The following is a 21,198-nucleotide window of genomic DNA, read 5'->3' on the forward strand; positions in this document are numbered from 1 at the left end:
TCTACCAAAAGTTAGGAGGATGGGCATAAAGGTTTTAGAAACAAACATACTAAATCTGGTGCTGATGGGATGCTCAGCAGCCAGAAGGAAACTCCTCCTCTCTCTCCTCTCTGTACCTACCCAACTATGGGAGTTTTTTTTGACAAGTAAACTGCATTTCACCAACCCGGCACCTCTCGCACTCTTCCTCCCCTCGACACCCAAGGTGGGAGCAGGGGGAGGAGGAGGAGGAGGCTGAAGGAGACCCGGTCCGGTGTGCTGTGCTGCTGGGGGGAGCAGCGGGGCGGGGTCAGTCCTGCGGGGCTCTCCCGTCCTTCCTTCCTTCCTCCCTCCGGTTTTTTCCCTAAAGTTTATTGTGAAGGGGCAACCTTCGCTGTCGCTCACGTGACCCTGACAGGTCCTGCCTATTGAGATCCAGACCACCCACACAGAGGACGATGGAGCTGCTTAATAGAAACAGGCATGTAATTGTGAGGCTTTCCAGCACTCGGCAGAATGTCTGCAACCTAGCAGGGTTGTTTTTTTACATTTTCAGTTCCTTTGGCGTAAAGGGGACGGAAGGAAGGAAGGAAGGAAGGAAGGAAGGAAGGAAGGAAGGAAGGAAGGAAGGAAGGAAGGAAGGAAGGAAGGAAGGAAGGAAGGAAGGAAGGAAGGAAGGAAGGAAGGAACTAAAAAGGGAAAGAAAGAAAGAGGGAAAGAAAGAGGGAAAGAAAGAGGGAAAGAAAGAGGGAAAGAAAGAAAGAGGGAAAGAAAGAAAGAAAGAAAGAAAGAAAGAAAGAAAGAAAGAAAGAAAGAAAGAAAGAAAGAAAGAAAGAAAGAAAGAAAGAAAGAAAGAAAGAAAGAAAGAAAGAAAGAAAGAAAGAAAGAAAGAAAGAAAGAAAGAAAGAAAGAAAGAAAGAAAGAAAGAAAGAAAGAAAGGAAAGAAAGGAAGAAAGGAAAGAAAGGAAGAAAGGAAGAAAGAAAGAAAGAAAGAAAGAAAGAAAGAAAGAAAGAAAGAAAGAAAGAAAGAAAGAAAGAAAGAAAGAAAGAAAGAAAGAAAGAAAGAAAGAAAGAAAGAAAGAAAGAAAGAAAGAAAGAAAGAAAGAGAAAGAAAAGACATGAGAAAACACTGATGTTCCATTTAAGCCGGCAGTAGCAGTGAATGAGAGCGCACCCACACCTCCAGCACGGCTCTCCCCGGGCGGCTCCTGCAAGAACAGCGATGGTAGGCGCCTTCCCTTCGACGGGGCGACAGCGGGCCGGGACCGCGGGACCCGGCGGACAGGGCCCGGGCCGGGGCGGTGTTGGAGGGGCTACACGGGGCTCGGAGGGGCGGAGGGAGCCTCCCTCTCGCTGTCGGGGGCCGGGGCTATCGACCGGGCGCGGCCCGAGCGGGGTGTGACGGGGCTGGGTGTGGAGCAGGGCGGCGGGGCTCCCCCGGGGCCGGCCGCTGCTCCCCCTCGCCCGGCTTGGCGGTGAGGTGGCTCTGAGCTGCGGCAGGGATGCTCGGGGGACACGCCGCTGGTAGGAGGTGGCTCCTGAGGTGATTTCAGTGCCGCAAACGGGTGCCCGATCTCTGCATTTCGCACCTGTGTGAGCTCTGGTCCGAACAAGCCGCCTTGTGGGGAGCACAGAAGCTCCTCTGGCGCTAGCCTCTGCAGGACAAGGGTCGCCTTAGGTTGAAGTCACTATTGGCTTCAGCCTCCATCTTCAGGACTGGATTTCTCGTGTGTCTGGTACCGGGCACCATTGGTCTCGTTCGTGCTGTCTCACTGCTTCCAGGGACTGGAGAGCGGGGGGATGTTCAGTGACAGATCTCACCCTCTCCACTGCCTTAGCCTCACTGCGGGAGGTGGACCTGGTGAAGGCAAAAGTGTGGAGGGGAGTAGGGAGACATCTGGTATCGTCGGATGCTTTTAAAATAAGTGCTGGAGCCAAAGAGGGTGTTTCACAGCTCCTAACCAGATAGCCTTTACCAGCTCTAGTTAAAGAGTCTGTCCTTGTTTCAGCAACAGTCTCATAGGTGTATCTAGTTTCTGGTTACAACTACTGGGGGCATTGTGTGTCTGACATGACATTGTATCTGGACAGCAGGTAGTGCTGTTTAGAAGTATTAGGGCTGAGGAGGGAGGGGAGGAGAAGGAATCTTTTCAAATCTACTTGATTTTAAGAGCCTGTAGATATAAAACTGGCAGCCCATTCTGAATTAAAACATCTTAGGCTTCTCTGCTTTTATCCTTATATCTCACACACATGCACACACATGCACACACTCACACACGCACCTTTTATTTTGTTCTGGCTTTGCCACAGTGTATAAAGCCCTATTGAGACATGTAGGCGTGATGTGTAAACCGGATTAGCAGTATGAAAGAAAGACATACAATGAGCCTGAATTGTTTTACTTCCTTTTAATTTCTCACGCCTATATCTCTAATAAATTTGTTGCTCCAGCAATGGGTCAAAGAGATTGTGCCGTTTAGCTTTTTTTTTTTTCTTCAAGGCCCGATGGCAAAGATCATGGAAGCGAATGCCCTGCCTTCTGGCACATGCAAAACTTGAGCTCTATCTTAACACAGACCTGGTGTTGTCCAGGCTGGCTAAAAAAGGTTCAGCGTAACTTTCCCCTCTCAATGCACATTAATGTCCTGCAAGTGGCGGGGCATTTTGCCAGGAAAAGAATCTGATTTCAAGACTACTTGGGTTTATAGAGGTAAAGCCCCTTGTAGAATATGGCAAGGACTGCTAGGGCTGGGATGTCCTCGTGGTTTTGGACAGAGCGGGCTGTTCCTCCATCCCCTGTCTTCCGCACGCAGCTCCCTGTGTTTGTGCTCTTGTCCTCCTCTGGGAGTCCGCTGCTATGCGGGAGGAGCCCAAAAGCCTCGGAGACTCCTCTGGAGGCACATTTCCCCGCAGCCCTCTGCAGAAGAAAATGCCAGCGCTCCTGGGTTGGTGCTGTAGATCCCTCATTTGCTCCTTTGTGGCGTGCAGAGCAGCTTTCCATTAAAGGAGATCAGGGGTAATTAGCCGCATTATTTTGACAAGTTGGCTCGAGCAGTTCCCTTTCTTCCAGGGCTGAGGAGGGGGAGAAGCCGCCCGCCTCCTTCCCCGGGCGCGGGCGCTGAGCGGCGGCGCTGCCCCGCGGAGCGGCTCCCCGCTGCGGCCGCCGCCCTTCGACGGCAACCCCCGCCGGCCCGGTGGCCAGCACGGCACTCGAGTGGAAAAGGAAAGGGAGGCTCAGGCTGCCCCGCAGAACCGGAGACTGTGATCTTATGTCATAGCCAGAATCAGGTGCGCGGGCGGAGCACAGGGCCGAGGCAGACCCGTGCACTTGCGCGATGCAAACCTGTGTGAGAGACAGAATTTTGAGGGAATAGAGAAAATCTGATTATTTTCCCACAAGTCGGTCTTCTCCCAGGGTTAATACTCTTGTAAACTGTACAAATGGAACCCAAAGTGGCTGTGCTTCATTCCTGTCTTTCCTTTATTAGGGTAATCAGGTGCTCCAGCAGTGCAAATGCATTTGGTGGGTGTCTACCGGTGAAGAGCAACCTGGAAAAAATATTAAAGTAACAAGTAACATCACTGTAAATATCTGCTACCCATTGTTAATCTCTATTGGATTGATCCTCTACCTGGCTGGAGAAGTGCTCCACAGTATCAGGGGTTATGGACACAAAGGGAATGTATGTAAGAAGCAGAGCATTACAAAAGTAAGCCACTACGACTAAATCAAGGCTGAAATTCTTGTACACCAGCCTGGGCTGTCTAGGCATCGAAAGGAAGAGGTATGAATGGTTGTAGATTGCAGCCTCTCTACATAATGAGACTTCTTAGGCCTTCAGCACATAGCACGTCCTAGATAAGAAAACTGGGAGATCCCTTCGAGTTGTTCGAGTTGCTGATGATGGAGATAGCCCTTGGTGTGGAGGAGCGGTTGCACACTCAGAGCATGCATATAACAGTCAGCAGTGCTTACAAATGTAAATAAGGGCAGATTGATTAAGAACAACATTATTGCCAGGAATGTAGCAAGCAGGCATCAGCTATGAGGCAGACTGGGGGCAGCCACTGCTCTGACCACCCAAGTGGAGACTTTTACATTGACATTTCTTCCTTGAGGGGAAAAAACCCCAACATACATACACACACCCATCCCTGAAACAAGACCAATTAGATCTCTGAAGTAATTAATCTCTTGTGCATGCTTAAAAAAAAAATAAAAAAAAATCCTTCCAGACCACAGGCAGAGAGGGGAGATTAAGACAATGCTTGTTAAATTTGAGTCTTCAGATAGAGTTTTGGAACCAGCAGTGAGAATGGGCTTTAGGCTACTGTGTGAAGACTAGCAGGCAGGAGGCACGAAGGACAGTGCAGGGGATTCCAGGTTCTTGAAAGGACACTCTTCCCTGGTTTTCGAGCCTAGCAGGAGGCTGAACCAAAATGTTTCTGTGCCCATCCCTTCTTTCTCCATTCCCCTGCCCTGCTACCCGATCAGACACGGTGAGGTTGAGCACTTGCAGAAGTGCTGTCACATCACTTCCTAGCTACATGGATGGTCACTCTCCCAAGTGGAAACTTGAATTGGAGGTGGCCGACTGCACTCCAGATACAGGTTTCAGCCTCAAACAGAAAACAGCCTCCAGCTGCAACCGCTTCAAGTTTCCTTCCCAAATGTATGAACCTACGTGTGCATGCATGACAGCTTGCTGCTCCTAGCAGCTTTCCTGGAGAATCCTGCGCAGGGCACAGGGCAGGGCCTTCACAGAGACAAGTTTCCCAGGGTGAGAAAAAAAGGAGTTGGGATGAAATCAAAGGGAAAAGGGCCATACCTAGCCGGCAGGTATGGCCCTTGAAAGGCCCTGACCGTTCTTGCCTTTAGGCAGTCTCACGGAGAAATCGGTGCGGTGCGGAGCGCAGCTCCGGCGGCCCCCGGCTCCCGGGACACTGCCAGCCCGAGTTGCCGGCGCCGGGCCGGACCCGCTAAGGGCGGTCACCAGCCTGCCGAGGGGAAGAGGACGCTTGCAGTGACCTCAGGGGGCTCAGGGGTTATACTCAGAATCACTGTCCCAGGTTCACGCACGGCAGGGCTGAATGCAGAGGTGCGCAGTGCCTGCGGGTTTGTCGAGCCGGGCACCGCACTGGGCAGGGGCTGCACGGGGTTCTCTTCTCTCCCCGGGTCCCCATGCCCCTGTTCTTCGCTGCATTTCTCCCACCTCCTCCTCCAGCTCCCGAGCTCTTTACAGCCGCGCTCCTCCGCAGGCGTGCAGCAGCCGTCCTGCAGGAGGGCAGCCCCCCAGAGCGCCTCCCCGGCCCGGCCGAGGGCGGAGGGACGGGCTGCCGGCTGCCCCCCGCCCCGGTGCCCACGGGTGTCCGCCACGGCCCGTAGCTGCTTCCGCGGGGAGCCGCGCTGCGGGCCGGGGCTCCAGCTCGGGGCTGGGGGGGACGCGCGCAGCTCTAGAGGCAGCAACTAATGGCTGATTCTCAATGAAGAGAGGCGCGGAGAAGCGGTGCCAAAAAAGTAAATAATCGCGTGTAGCTCGAGAAACGCTTAGTGCGGTCAGGCAGGCTGCGTTTCATGGGCTTTTACGCTAAAAAACGTTAGAATTGGCTTTCCTCAGGCTTCAGTTAAAGAATGAATCCTAAGTTGAAACAGCTAGCTACTGCGTGTCTTTAAATCTCTTAAGTGTTAAATTTTCATTGTGTTTTTCTAACTGGAGTGGTTTTCTTGCAAGGAACTAAGTCTCCTCTTCAGTTAAAAAGAGAGAGGGAGAAAAATCTGGCACTTTCTACCGCAGTATCCACCACCCTGTCATTATTCCTGCAAGCCTGGGAATTCAGCTTAGACCTCCCAGTATTTGTTGCAGCTCGAGGCCAAGGTGCCTCTAAAAGGATTTTCTTTTAAGGCCTTTAGAAATCGTTTAATGCTGCTTTTTCTTCGTTTCACTCTTTTTCTGAAAAGGGAAAAATGTATTTCTATATGTCCCTGGCGAGAAAGTTCCGTGCGTGTATTTGCAAGCGTCCCGGACGGGGGTCGGGGGAGGGGAGTAAGGGGAGGGGGGAGTAACGCTCTTGAAAAGAAAACGAAGAAGAAAGAGGGAGAAGGCATTCCTTAATGGAAGTATTGCATGCAAAGAAGACTGGATCTCTTTAAGGCTCCCCCTGAAGCTGGAGATGCACACACAAGGGTTGCCGGCCTGGGTGGTCTCTCTACTTTGGTGAGCTGTTGCTAAGCAGCTAATAATAGTCATGTTTGCTGAGTAATTTCTGCCCTCCCCGAGCCAATCACCTCGCAGAAACCCAAGCCATCTGACAGCCCCGGGGGCGGGCTCTCAGCCCCTTTTTTTTTCCCTCCCTCTCTCGCTCTCTCTCCACTCATACTCCCCCCACCCTCCCCCCCCTCCTCCTCCTCTTTATCCAAATGGAGAGAGTCCTTTTTTTCTTCTTCATCTCATCTCTGGAGCCGAGGGGCTGCAGCTCGGTGCTGCCGCGCACACGCCGGGGGAGAGCGCCAGGCAGCCGCCCGCCCGCCGCCGCGGCGGGGCCGACCGCGGAACCCCGCCGGCCCCGCGGCCCGCGGGAAGCACCCCGGCCCTGAAGCAGGATGGTGCAGCGCGGCGAGGCAGCCCAGCAGCAGCAGGAGCGGCCGCGGCCCGCCGCGCCGCCGCCCCGCCGCCGCCGCTGAGCGCCGCCGCGGACAGCGGCTTCCCGGAGGCAGCGGAGGCCGGCCGGACCAGGCGATTTCAACGGGAGCGGAGCACAGCGCGGCGGCGGCCGGGGGATCCCGGGGGTCGCGCCCGCCGGGCGCGGGGAGCGGCCGCCTGCAGCTCGGGGTCCGCGCGCGATGTGGCAATGGGAGGCGCGGGGAGCGACTCGGCCGGAGCGGCCGCGGCGGCAGCCGCCGCCCCGCGCCCCGCGTGAGGCGGCCGCGCCGCAGCAGCCCCAGCAGCAGCCCCAGCCCCGGCGGCGGCGGCGGCAGCAGCGGCGGCAGCAGCCCCCGCAGCAGCAGCAGCATCAGCCCGCGGCCCGCAACGCCGCCAGCCCCCCGCGGCCCCGCCGCACCCCCGGGGCCCCGGGCCCCGCCGCGGCAGCGCCAGCGGCAGCTCTCCCGTCCCGCCGGCGGCGGCAACATGGCCTCGGCCGGTAACGCGTCGGAGCTGGAGACCAGCAGCAGCGCGGGCGGCGGAGGCCACCCCGGCCGGGCGCCGAGAAACGGCGGCGGGAGGCGGCGAAGGACTGGAGGGAATCGGCGCGCCGCGGTGCCTGACCGGGAGTATCTGCAGCGACCAAGCTACTGCGATGCGGCTTTCGCCTTGGAGCAGATTTCAAAGGTGCATTCAATCTCTCACTCTTTTTTCCAGAGATACACTCTAGTGGTAGTGCTGCTTTTTCCGCGGGGGAGGAGGAGGGAGGTGGTGTGTTTTCTCGAGGGGGTGGAAGGAGGAGATGGAAACGAAACGGCCACCAATAAAATGCTGGGAAAAAGAGAGGGACGTCTGTGACTCTTCAGTGCGGGAGAGACTGCCCTCCTTCCCTCCCTGCTCGGCTGTGCCTGCCCTGGTGCGTGCTTGTGCTGCGGAGCACTTCTCCTCCTAAACTTCCCGAAACAGCCTCGGCTCGGTCCCGGCTTCCCCATGGCTAACCCCAGGCCCGTTCTCCCGCTCCTCCCCTCTTTCTCTCCGCTTCCTTTCTGCTTCTCCATCCCCTCGTAGCGCCTTGCGATCTCGGCAGCACCCGCTCCCGGCCGGAACAGGGGAGAAACCGGCCGAAACTTGGCAGAAGTTGGGCTTTTGTGAAGTTTTCCGCCGAGCGCCGAAACGGCGACTGCCCTGGGAGAACGGGGTCCCCCCAGCAGAGAAAGCACCGGTTTTCTCCCTTGCCTGGCGGTCGGAGGGGGAGCGAGGGCCGTAAACAAATTGCCACCTTAACCCTGCCGCGCCAGTCCCCGCGAAGGACTGGAGGTGCCGGACCAGGCGGGGCGGGGGGGACAGCCCAGCCGCCAATCTCCGCCGGCCAAAAAATGTTCAAAGTAAACAATCTCCAAAAGCTGCCTTGCTTCAGGGATGGTTTCACTTCAGGGAGCGGATTTCTAGGCTTTGTAAGAAGAGGGAAAGGAGGAGGAAAAAAAAAATCCATGTGGCTGCCCTCTTCCGTTCACAAATATTGTCGTAACTTACAGATGGCTGCTCTACTTCCTAATTCAGATCACACAGCGTCTCCAAACTCTATGGAAATGAATTACTGCAGATGTTACAGCGCTGCTCACCACGTGGGTCTTGCCTCAGCACCAAGCCCCTGCTAGGAGCTGGGAATGGGGGAAAGGGCCACTGCTACCCACTATCTGTCACACAATCCCCCCCGCCTCTCCTCCCAGCCATGGGGTTCCAAGGAGAACAGGAAAAGGGACTGTTCTTTCTTGTGGCTGTTGAGGTTCTTCGGAAGTGGTTAATTCTTCCCTGGAGCCACGGGTCTTGCCAGTGCGAGTGCTTTACAGCCTGAGCTGGTGGGGATGCCTCGGGCAAGAGAAGAATATGGTGGTGGCCAACACAGGGGGGCCGACGCAGTGTTGTCACCCCCAAACCCACGTGTTGGTCTGGGGCAAGGATGAATGACAACAGGTACATCTTGTCCCTGTGTGCGTGCTCGGCAAAGGGCCCTGCTGGAAGGATGCCTGACCTGTTCACGGCACTCCATCCTTCCTCCGGGGACTGCACCCCGAGGGACACGAGCTGTGTCCCGCTCCTGGGAGGGCTGGGGGGCTCCCCCCGCTTCTGGCGGCTGCCGCAGCCCGCAACTACTGACCTCTTCTTGCTTTGCAGGGGAAGGCGACGGGACGGAAAGCGCCGCTGTGGCTGCGAGCAAAGTTTCAGAGACTGTTGTTTAAACTGGGCTGTTACATACAGAAAAACTGCGGAAAGTTTTTGATTGTCGGCCTCCTGATATTTGGGGCTTTCGCTGTAGGATTAAGGGCAGCTAATCTCGAGACCAACGTGGAGGAGCTGTGGGTGGAAGGTAAGTCCGGGGGGCGCCCCTGTGCTCCGTTGCCGTCCCTGCCCGCCCAGCCGGGCAGAGCCGCTCGGCAGGCCCGGAGCAGCGGCCGCGCCGGGGCAGGCGGGCACCGAGATGGGGCGCGCAGCCCCGGGCGGCGCGTACCACTGCTCCGCCCGCGGGGGGCCGCGGCGGCCGGGCCGTGCGTTCAGCGGAGGGCCGCCGGGACAGCCCGACTCCAGCACCCCGTGCCCTCGCCTCTGCTCCGGCTCGCAGTGCGGGCTCGCTGCGGGCGGCGGCTTTCCGCGTCCCCGGCGGCGGGAAGCGGCGGCGCTGCCGGCAGGCGCCCCCTCCGCCATTTTGGGAGTGCGCGCGGCCGCGGCGGGGGAGGGGCGGGCGGCGCGGCGGGGCGGGAGCCTGTGTGTGGTCCTGCGCTTGGACAGCTTTCAGCTGTGGGGAGCGCGGGGCTCAGCGCCGAAAAAAAAAAAGAAAAAGGAAAATAGGAGAGGGAGCGAACGAGGGGAAAAAAAAAAACCAACCAAAAAAACCCACAACCACGAAAGAAAGGCAGCCGAGGCGAAGCGGGGCACGGAGTGGGGCAGCCAGGCGGGCGGCACACCCAGCGCTGAGAGCCATGGCTCCAGGCTGCCGCGGTTTTGGGGTTTAAGTGTAGCTCTTGGTGGTGTTTTTTTTTTTTTATTTTTTTCCTTCTCTAGCTTGTTGGTTTTTTTCCCCTCCCTTTTTTTTTTTTTTCTGGGGGGAAAATACTGTTTATTAAGGATCACATTCCCCCGTTAGCTGCTGGGTGGACGTGGAACCAGAGTTCCTTGTCTGCAGCAATTACTACTCTAGGTTTATGTCAAAGTAGCTTGCAGCAGTATTTGGCTTATAAAATTTAATATGAGAGGCTGCATAAATAATCTTTTCTAAATAGCTCTCTGTACGTGTTTGTGTGGAAAAGCTAGAGCTCAGTGCAGACAAAGTCGGAGCCTGTTCTGAAGGTGGTCTCTGCTGCCCGGGGTGAATTAGAGCACAGAGGGTCGGAGTCCATCCTTGCAGATGACAGCCGGAGTGGGGTCAGGATTGGATTGGATTCGCCAGTCATTTACTGGGGGTTGTTTTTTTCCGTTGTGGAAAATAGTGATGCTTTTTTGGTCCATGTCGTGTAGTCCGGGAGCTCAAAATACGATGAGATCTGCTGCCAACAGTTCTGCCTGAGAAACAGAACAAGGCACTGCTGGGTCCCATCTGTAGGCAGAGATGTGCAGTCAGAGTTTGCACCAACTAAAGTACCTTAAATATTAATGAAAATTACTATGAATCTTGTTTTTCTTCACTATTAATTTTTCTTCCAAACTCACTGTGAGGTTGTTGTGGAGACGTTTATTTTGCCAGTTTTTGTTCTTAGGTATTTTGTTTCTGTTTTTCTGTGTTTGATGTGATTGCAGCTCCTTCCCACATGCTCCGCTGCATTTATTATCCTGATGTTACTGGTGTTCACTTGCTTGGAATGGTGATCCTATTCAATTAGTGCCACCTGCTTTTTGTAGCTTTGTAATACCAAGAAACTACTTGCTGTTGATGCCTCAGTAACCGGCCTGTCAGCAAAAATACAATTCTCAAGGAAAAAAAATAGGATTTGCAAAATAGTTGCTACACTTGTCTCTTCTCATGTCATTATTGTTATGGAAAAGGAGTGGGGAGAAGTCCCTAGTATAGAATCTAGTGGAAATTGGTCTCTGAGGTTTTTATGGCCAAGATGAATCCATAATACAGCTAGTTTGACAGACCTGACCTATGTAATTTCACACCTATTTAGTTTAGATTTTTCATTGAAAAGAAATTAAAACTCTGCATTTAGAAACCCTTGCATTTCAAAACTAACCAGCAAAAGCTAGTTGATTAAGATTAAATAAAATATTCTGGATTAAATTAAATTTAATTTTTAGTCTTCCCATTCTAGCACTACATGACCATTCGCAGAAAAGAGCCTGCTAAAATAGGCCTTCTTGGTAGAGGCTCTGTAAATGTTCTGCTCATGAACCAGGGTGTTGTACAATTAAGCCGAACAGATAGCAATTGCATGTTTTTGTTGCTGAATTACAAATAGGAGTACAGATTGAGTGTGAGATGGAACAGAGACAGGAAAAGATAATATGGAAATTGCTGTTCTTACTATGCAGAAGTGCAAAGCAGCACCAAAGTTTTTCTTCTGCATTTACATGGAACTAGTCCTAACAGCTTTAAAGTACCATCCATGAAGGTTAGTACAGTAAAGGAGTCTTTAGATTGAGGTATCTTAATGAAGAAGCAGTGGCTGAATTGTCCTGTTTATTAAAACAGCTGTCTCACTTTACCTTTTACCTTTTGTTTACTGAGAGTTTGGATGAACTAGGCAGTGCTGGCCAAATACAGAATTGTTTAAGTTGGAAAAGATTTGTAATATTATCAAATCAACTCTTAAGCCAGCACCATTGTGTTCACCACTGAACCATGCCTTTAAATGTCACATCTAAACACTTTTTAAATACCTCTAGGGATGGTAATTCAGGGGTGGCCTGTTCCAGTGCTTAACAGTCCTTTCTGTGAAGAAATTTTTTTTGCTATCTAATCTAAGCCTTTCCTGGAGCAGCTTGAGACCATTTCCTCTCATCCTGTCACTTGTTGCTTACATCTTCCATTCAGGTAGCTGTAGAGAGGGATGAGGTCATCCCAAGGCTAAATTACTCCAGCTCCCTCAACTGTTCCTCATAGGACTTCTGCTTCATTGCCTTTCTCTGGACTTGCTCTAGCACTTCAATGTGTTTCTTGTAGCGAAGGGTCCAAAACTGAACACAGAATTCAAGGTTTGGCCTCACCAGCACTGAGTACAGGGGTACAATCACTGCCCTGTCCTGCTGGCCACACTATTGCTGATACTGGGCAGGATGCCACTGGCCTTCTTGGCCACCTGGGCACAGCTGGCTCATGTTCAGCACCCCCAGGTCTGTCTCCTAGGGTAGCTTTCCAGCCACTCTTCACCAGGCCTGTAGTCCTGCATGGAGCTGTTGTGACTGAAGAGCAGGACCTGGCACTTCATATTGTAGAATACGGTATGAACCTCACACCATTGGCCTTGACCAATGTGCCTCTGCCCAGGTGCCTCTGCAGAGCTTTTCTGTCCTCCTGCAGATCAACACTCCCACCCAGCTTGGTGATATCTGGGAACTGACTGAGGGAGCATTTGAACCACTCATCCAAATGATTGATAAAGATATTAAACAGGTCTTGTCCAGTGACTGGCCACCAACTGGATGTAACTCTCTCTGAGCTCTGCCATCCAGCTGGTTTTTAACCCAGAAAAGAGTGCACCTATCCAAACCATGAGCAGCCGGTATCTCCAGGACAATGCTGTAGGAAACAGTGTTGAAGACATTATCAAAGTTCAGGTAGATAATATCCACAGCCTTTCCCTCATCCACTAAGATGTAGAAGAAGATAAGATTGGTCAAGCAGCACCTGCCTTTCCCAACCTCATTCCAGCTAGGCCTGATCCCTAGACTGTCTTGTATGTGCTGTGTAGATTCATAAGTTACTTCAAATATACTTCAAGTAACAGTTTTGATTTGCTACTGAAACTTTTTACAGTTATTACTGCTGAATAAATTGGCAGTATTTAAAGAGACAAATTTGATATGGTCTGTTTCTGAATACCATGGAACATAATACAGCACTGAAATTTGCTGGAAGTAAATGGTTGCTTTAAAGCCATAACAGAATTAATTAACAAACAGTGAAGTGAACTTTGAATTTTAAGACCATGCACATTCCAAGTTAAATGATTAGTAGTATGAGCCTGCGGGTGTTATAGTTGAAATATTTACATGAATTTAGAAGCTCACCTGGTAGGCAAACTTTCCAAGAGAGATCTTCAAAACATAATTCTTTCAGATTTCCTGTAGTAGTCTTCCTCCTTCAAAATTTATGCTAGCATTCTAAGCCTTCTCTGAGCCTTCTGATACCTAAGTGGCTTTCCTCTCAGCTTGTTTTTTGGCACTAAATGTTGTAGAGTAGCTTTTTGTTTTTTGGGGTTTCTTTTAAACATAGTCCTCTTTTGGCTGCTGTTCAGAATACTTCAGTTATTACTTTGTGTCCCACAGTGGCTCCATCTATGTTGCTTTGCCTGGGACATACATGTATATCTTTTCAGCACGTGAACAGATCTACCATCCCCATGTGCATACCTTGCTGCTGGTGGTGAGGGGAAGGGGTTTTCTGCCAGGGCAGACAAATTCTGGACTGGCATTTTAATGGCAGTTCTGTTATTCAGCTTGAGTTGAACTGCTGTATGTGGGTGTCCATGCATCCTGGAGTTGTGGAGACTGTTTAGCATCTTTATACATTGTACACACAGAGAGAAAAAAAGGCTTTGCATTGATTTCCTCAGTGACTGAACTTTGTTGGACACAGATGTGCTTTTAGAATCATCCATTCATAGCTAGAGAGTGCTCTGGATGGAAAAGAAATCATGCTCATAACTGGATATGTTTATTTGCTACCACTCTATATAGGCAGTCTAAAACCCAGTGTGTCAACAGCAGTCACACATGTAAATTCACAGCCTCTGCTTCTGAAAGAAGGTAGTTTTGTAGCTCCAGAAAAGGTTCTGTTAAATGAAGCTTGAAATTTGGCTACTGCAATGCCTTAAATGATGTTAATTGGAGCAGATTACAATGAGGGAGATGGTCTAGTCTTGTGCTTTAGTATTTCATTTTATATCATCGTCTTGGAATTTTTTTCTTCTCACTTTTTTCATTAGCTTTCTTCCTTATGTGGTCAAAGATCATGCTGTTCTTCCATTTTTGCTTTCTTTAGCTTTTGCACTAGCTGAAGCTCAGTCAAACTGTTGCCTCTTTAAGTGCTCTCTTCACAAAGCTTAGTGAAGCTTTCTGATCTTGAACTGAACTCTAACGTGTAGAGCTCCTTCTTTAAGCCAGTTTGAAGGAAGAGGGTGGAGGAAACAAATAGGTAGGACATGTTGCAGAGAATTCCTCAGAAGCTGCATACTTCAGTTCAGGTATGTGGAATAGAGTGAGTGTGTTCAGATTGTATGTGAATTAGGATTGAGTGTGTACAGCAGAAATACTTTTTAAGTCAAGATTTGGGCTATGTGTAGTATTATTTCCTTTCTCTCTTAAGGGACAGAAATCAGGTTGCTCTATTGTACTTATGGCTGACCCTTCTTAGAATATGTTAATCTACCCATGCAACTTAAGAATGAGGTGAAAATGAGGAAAGTGTGTGAATGATGTGAGTAAGGAACCAGTATTATTTCCATAGAGTCTCAATTTTCTTAACCCAGCAAGATTAAATGCAGGTGGAGAGAAAAGTTGTTCTTAAGTTCTGCCTAAAGGCACCAGGTAATTTTACACTAGTATTCTTTGGAGAAACAAAAAAGAATAGTAAGGGAACAGATCTGCATGAATTTGTTTTTTCAAGGAGATAAATTTATATAAGTGGGCTGAACTAACATGCTTAGTTTGAGTACAGTTAGCAGGACTTGACACACTCAAGTATAATTCCTTTCTCTCACAAACATATGCAGTGGACAGCAGCAGGGGAGTACTGTTTTAGATGTGCTTGCTCCTGCATCACCACATTGGCATGGTATAGCAGAAGTTGCAGAAGTTACTCTGCTCTTCAGTCTGTCACAACGGTTGTTGGGAGGCTCTGTGGCAGTCAAGACATTGTCTCTGATCACATCACCAAATTCATTAGTTTTCTGTGAATCAGATGACTTAAGAGCTTACTTATCCTCGAATGCTGTCCTACACTGTGTTGCATTCCTCAGCACATATTGTAAGTTCATTGAAAGGTGTTCATCTGGAAAATTTCCAAGCTACTGTTTTGTCTGACTTCAGTACGATTATTTAATTCATCTCTTTTTTTCCACATGATAGCTGAAGGATGGTCATCTGAGCAAGATGTTTATTTAAATGTTTACTGATAAATCACAAAAGTATTTCAGTCCATACTACTCTGTTCAGTTCATACTACTGTTTTGAAAAGGAACATCAAATTCTAATACTTGCATGATATTTGTGGATTAAAAACATCAGGGCAGTGGGTGTTATGTTCCTTTGAATTTGAACACCCTCTGCTTCTGTGTATTGAAAGTTGTTAGGAAAAGATGCTTAAAGGTTTTACTTATATGTATATTTAATTGATTGTCATATTTCAAGAGCCTGCTATTAAATTCAAAATCATGGAGACCTCTGTTAAGTTCCATCTTGACAGGCATCCATCCACAGCATTGCTCAGAGTTGGTGTTCCTTGATGAAAAGCTTGTACATTAAACAATCCCTGCAGGTTCAGTACATGAAATTCCTCTTATCTGTAAGAGTTTTAATAAAGGTATTACCTGTGACCATTCTTTGGTCATTAAAAAGGTAGAGGGTGAAGTCCTGTATTCACTGAATGTGCTGGCAGAACCTGGATGACTTTAGTGTCACCAGGCCTTATCCATGTACAAAATAGAGCAGGCTAGGAGTGTGCCCATGTGTTAGCCTCTTCAGGGAAGGGAAAGAGAAGGTCCTCCTGTAGAATTGGCACCCCTCTAAGCTCTAAGAGTATTGTTCCATGGTTCCTTCTGCCTTCCAGACTTCAGAGGCATTTAATTTACTCAAGGCTGGAGAAAATTAATCTTCATTGTTATTTCCAAACTTAACAGTGTTGCCAGTGCCCTGCCAGAATATGCCCTACAGATCACTGTTTGGAAGGATCTGTTTCTTTCTCTGTTGGAATGTGTATTTAAACAGGGCAGAGCCTGGGCTTTGCCATTGTCCTCCTCTTCTGAGCTTTGAGTGTCATCTTGTGCTCTGGGGATTTGGCTGCTTATGAACAGGGTTTGAAGGCATTTCTGTAGCTCTGGAGAGCTTGCAGATTTTGGTACAGAAGTCCTGGAGTGACATAGAATAGTTGAAAGCAACTTTGCTTTATTGTTGTTCCTCATGCTGCTGCTGCTGAGCAGGAACAGGGAAGTGTAGGTAAGCAAGAGCTAACTCAGCTGTAGGGCTGGCTGCTACTGAAGTTGTGGTGCTATGTGGATGTGGTGGTGAATGGTTTGGGCCCTACTCACGACCAGGTCTTGCCACCTGCTAAGTGGCCTGGTTTTATGTTTATTTGCTTGTTTTTGTAGATAGCTATCCTTCCTCATTATTTATCAGCAAGCTAGTGGGTTCAGAAAAGAATGAACTCTAAAAGTCATGGGTGCTCGAGCTTGCTTTCAGCATAGAATGAATTGAGGTAAACCTGATCTGCTCACCCTGAATCTGTTGATTTTCATTATTTTTTCCCCCTTTTTTTTTTGTGGCAAGAGGTGGTCCAAGCCCTGACATTACATAATATTTTCACTGGTTCCCCAGAAAGTCATAATAAGATGTAGTGTACACATGTAACTGTTCTTGACCATTCAACAAATTTACATCCAAGTGAATGTTGCACTTACACATAACTGTTAGGAGGCTCCAAAATATGACAGCTTCCAGATGTATGAACCAACTGATCCCTTTATTTAGATTATGCACCACACCTGATGCCTAGATTACTGCTGGCTGGGCAAAGCTATGGGAGATTCGTCTGGTTTCCATAATGCCATGTTTATATTTCAGTTGGATTTTTCCTTAAGAACTGACCTCCCTATGACCTGCTGGAACTGTGTCCACTAGGATGCTGATTTTGATGTGTCTGCAGCTACTTTCCTTTTGGTGTCTAATGGAACATGTTCTCATTTTCACACTCTTGGACTATTACGCACAATCTTTTTAACTTAACTGTGAATTACCTGCTTCAACCTATAAGTACTCAAGTAAAAAACCCATGCTTGTAAAATTCTATGCCCCATATCTAGCTTTATTTTCTGATTGGTTCAAACAGGATTTTGGTTATAGATCTTGTCGGGCTGTTACTTGTCAGGTGTTTTCTTCTGTATACAGAATAAAGTCCAATCCTTTTCACAGTACTTTTTCTGGCTACAGATGACAGTGTGTGTATATGTGGCTCTAGCTGCTCTGTTTCAAGGTTCAGCAGGACCCAGAGTGCAGAATTTTATAAGAAGTTCACTCATCTTTGTGTATACTATACAGTTATATGCATTTTCTCAGCCATCCTTATTTTCTTCAATATTTGTCTTATTTTCCTTCAGTAGTTCAGGCTTTGGTTCTTTTAATTTCTCTGATCTCTGCTGCCTTGTAGTATGCAAGAAGTCATGCCCCAGTTATGTTTGTGAGTTACTCTTCCAGGGAAAACCTGAAGAAATCAATGAAACTTCTTAAGGTCTGCATGACAGTTCTATTATAAGAATGTAGTCACCTTTTCAGAGAAATAAAGATGCACAACATTCATTAATACTTAAGAAACCATACCATTTTCTGCCGTCTTCTGTTGATGCTTTGCTGGAGTTGCAGATTCCCAAGATGGTGTCTCATGACAGAAAACTCTGTGCTTTAAAACGTGATATCTATGCTGAGGATGTGTGCCATGTTATAATGGCCCCTGCATTTCTGTGCCCATGAATTAAAGAAAATGGGAAAATATCTTACTTCAGTTTTGCATAATCTGTGCTATTTTATTATCCACTCAGATTGTGCCAAATATGTCTGATGAATACCGTATACAATAAATTCTGTTCATCCTTGCTCTTAATGGAGTGACTTTCGACTTGGAGTAGTTTTTCATTGTACAGTACTGTAAAATAGAATGGAATTGAAAAGAGTAGTTTTTAATTCAAAATTTGAAAATAAAGCATTTTTCTTTATTCCTTTTTTATTGTGCAAACTTAGTTTAATATCTGTAAATACAATTTACTTATTCTAGGTTTTGCTCTGTTATTTTCATTTACTATCACCTCAGTTACTATAAACAGACTGATTTTGGCAGCAGTAGTAGTTTAATGAGATAAAAAGTTCTTTATGGAAACTGCTGACCATATATATGTTTTGATGTATGGAGAATTTTAATTTTGATTTTTAGAATTAGTATCTTGGCTTTACCTTCTCCTTGGTTTTGGGAAACTTAGTTATTTCAGTTGCTGAACTTAATTCCAGCTTCAATTATACAAGTAATCATTGTGTATTTGAAACATCTGTATTTTGCTCATGTGGGACCACATATGCAATGCTGTACACCCATATACCTGAAGCTGAAGTTCAGTCCTTAGACTGTAATACAGTCTTCTTTTATTAACAGTGAGATAAATGGTAAGAAACAGTCTTCTCTTGTTTACTAGTATGATGCATTTCTGCCTTTCAGTCAGTAATCAAAAGTTAAGTGCAGCAAACTAGAAATGAGCACTGTTGAGTCAAGTTGTATGACTTTTTTTCCCCTGTTAAATCATTGCTTAAGGGTTTCTGGCCTCTAGCTCAGGAATCCTGCCCAAAAATGCCAGATGTATTACACAGTCAAGTATTGCAATGTAAATAGTGTTCTGTGCCATGAGAGCAGGGTGGTCCATCTCCTAGTGAAAAAAAAAAAAAAAAAGGCAGAAAAGGGGAAAATCCACATGCTCTGAAATAAACAGTAGTTGTAGTGTTATTTCTGGTTTTGGCTGCACAACCAGTGTTTTGGAACTGAAAGAACAGATAAATTAGTGCTTTGGACTAGCAGAGAACTGAAACTGAGATGCTAGAAAGCAAGATGTGTCTTGGCTGAGGGTCTATAATGTAGTCAAGCAAGCAATGTAATAAGTAAAATATTAAAGTAAAGGCCATTGCTGACAGGCAAAAAGTGTTACTTTATGTTATATTGTGAGCAGCAATCTCTTGCACATGGAAGCAGAGTGGACAAAGGATGGAAAGTTGGGAAGGCATAGACATAGGGATCTTCTTGACCTCATGCTGTGAATGGGTGGGTATGTTACTGGATCTTCTGAGCATAAACATTGCTGAGCTGTTCTTGTTTTTAATTAAATCCCTTGGCTGTATATTAACAATGTCTTACTGTCCAATGAGCTTACCTTATTCAGATGCGGTAGTGGATATAGAAGGTTTATTTGCACATTCTTTAATTTTGTGTATGAACATGCCATTTTATAGCATTTAAAACTAGTTGAAAAAAGATTCCACAAATCTAACCTGAAATGAAATGCCTAAATGTGATGCCATAATCAGACTTACATTTTGGTTGTCTGATAAATCTGTGAACTACCATAGCTTGCTTGGGTGTGTGAAGAGGAGAAGGGGACTATAGGAATTTATGTGCTAAATTGTATTTAAATAGTTTAAGGAATGTAATCCCAATGTGGATCTTGGTGTAGTCTCCTCAGTGTGATACTCAGTAGAATGATGAGCTTTAGGGAGTTGGTTAAACTCCTTTCCTGCTGACACTAAGCATTAGAAAAACTCCTTATTCATTACAACTTTACTTTTTTTCTTTCTAAGTTACCCTTTCTGTAATGATAAAAAAAAGTACTTAAAGAAGATACTTTATTACACCAATTCTTCTGGTGAATATCTCCTTTATCTTATTTGCTTCTCAACATGGGCCTCATTCTAATTTCATTTACACCAGTCTTCACTAACTTTTCAAAGGGTTCCCATATAGTTAGAAGAGAAGTCCTAGCTGTTTAGAAGCTGATGTTGTTTAAGCAGTAGATAATAGAAAATGTAATATTCTAGTGGAAATTATTAAGATCAAGAAACAAAACCTGAAACATGTTTAGTATGACTTCCAACTGTAGATAAAAGGTAGCAACTTGAGATAATTGTGAGCAGGTGTAAATATCTATTAAACTGTTCTTTCTAGAGATTTGGGGAAATAGGATGACCTTTTTCTTCTTTTTTCTGTCTTTTTTTTTTTTTTTTTTTTTTTAAATAGGCTACAGTTTCACATGGCTTGCAAAAGAAATCTTTCTCCCTTTTTGTTTCCCACACCAATTGATTTATCATTTTGCTTGCAAGCAGACTTAGAATGTTAGGGCAGGAACACACTCACTTTTTTCTCGTAACTTTTTTGTTGCGGACCGAAACCAGTTGACTTGAATAAATTTTTCTGTGGTCTGAATGAAGCCAGCAACGTGGAAAAATCTTGCCATTCAGAGCCTTCTGAATGTACATTTCAGCCACACAGTAAGCTGTATTGGTAGGCAGTGGACTGCTAAATACAACCATTTTTCGCAGCAGAGAGTTAGACAGGTGATTAGCATAATTAGCACAGAGTGGGCTATACATATGGTAATGTTAAGTGTGTAAATGCCAGCTGCGGTGTAAAATTTATGTCAGGGGTCGACAGGGCTGTGCGAAAGTATTGTGTTACAGCTGCAGGTCAAAGCCTCCATTGCTTTAGCCCCTTTTCTCTTGTCGGTGAATGCACTAAACAGAAGAGAAAGACAGAAATATAACAGATAAGGCTTTGATTGAACAGCCTGGTTCTGTGCAAGAGGGACTTCTCTTAAACCGCCCGCCCGCCCCCCCCCCCCCCACCAAACTCCCCCAAAACTACACATGAAAAACAAAAGTCCTACTCTTTCATTATAGTTTTTATTTTGCATCATGCTAGCTATAAAAGTGTTGCAGTCTTTGAGTGATGTTTGATGGGATGAGAGGAATCTTGCAGGGGGGAGGTGGGGGAATTACAAGGTGGGTAATTATGCTTTAAAGAGCAAAAACAAACAAAAAACCCCTTTAATTCACCTTCTCCTTTCTTCAATCCAACCTTCTTTTTTTTTAATGTCTCTGTTACTTACTGCACTTAGGGGGGTAGGAATTAAATAGTCTTGAAGGTGACAGCATTAAATGTAATAAAATCTCAACAGTTCAACAATCTTGGAGCTGCATGACTGGTTTTAAACTAAGTGCCAGAAGTTCCTCTGTGGTTTTTGTGTGTGGGTTGCTACACTTATTCCCCAGGTTCCTCCCACCTCCTAAACCACTAAATTCTTTATAAATTAAAAATGACTAATACAGGTTTCTTGTTTTAAAGCAACGCAGCATTGAAGGGTACACATCTTTTTAAGCATTTCAGGGGGAAATCGGTAAATCTTTTTGTTGCTGTAAACTGTTCATTCATATATTTCACTTGCAATTTCCTCCTTCCCCACCCCCCCGCTCCCCCCACCCCCCCCTTTTGTATTTTTTGTAGCCGGCTATAAGGAGTGGTGGTGTTGACAGAATATAGTTCACACCACACTGACCTTGTGATGAAACTTCCTCACAGCCGCAGGAGGTCCTTATGAATCGGCCCCTAATCCAGCTAATC

General features: G+C 47.2%; 1 protein-coding gene and 1 long non-coding RNA gene across 5 annotated transcripts in view; one reads left to right on the top strand and one right to left on the bottom strand.

Annotated features, from left to right (window-relative positions):
- Positions 1-2,375: 2,375 nt before the first annotated feature.
- Positions 2,376-7,349, bottom strand: LOC110471015 (uncharacterized). Its single transcript, XR_002465517.3, has 2 exons — positions 7,248-7,349; positions 2,376-3,325 (listed from the first exon to the last, which is right to left on the bottom strand). It is a non-coding gene; the product is annotated as an uncharacterized LOC110471015 (long non-coding RNA).
- Positions 7,059-21,198, top strand: part of PTCH1 (patched 1) — a 66,332-nt gene continuing 52,192 nt past the window's right edge. For all 4 annotated transcript variants that reach the window (XR_013341598.1, XM_021531149.3, XM_077790145.1 and 1 more), the window contains exons 1-2: positions 7,059-7,310; positions 8,799-8,991. Coding sequence is in view for 3 of the 4 variants with exons in the window: in XM_021531149.3 (XP_021386824.2) it covers positions 7,110-7,310; positions 8,799-8,991 (394 nt within the window). In the remaining variant the exon portion in view is untranslated. The remainder of the gene's footprint in view (positions 7,311-8,798; positions 8,992-21,198) is intronic.

This window comes from Lonchura striata, chromosome Z, assembly GCF_046129695.1.
Source record: "Lonchura striata isolate bLonStr1 chromosome Z, bLonStr1.mat, whole genome shotgun sequence".
Taxonomy (NCBI): Eukaryota; Metazoa; Chordata; class Aves; order Passeriformes; family Estrildidae; genus Lonchura; species Lonchura striata.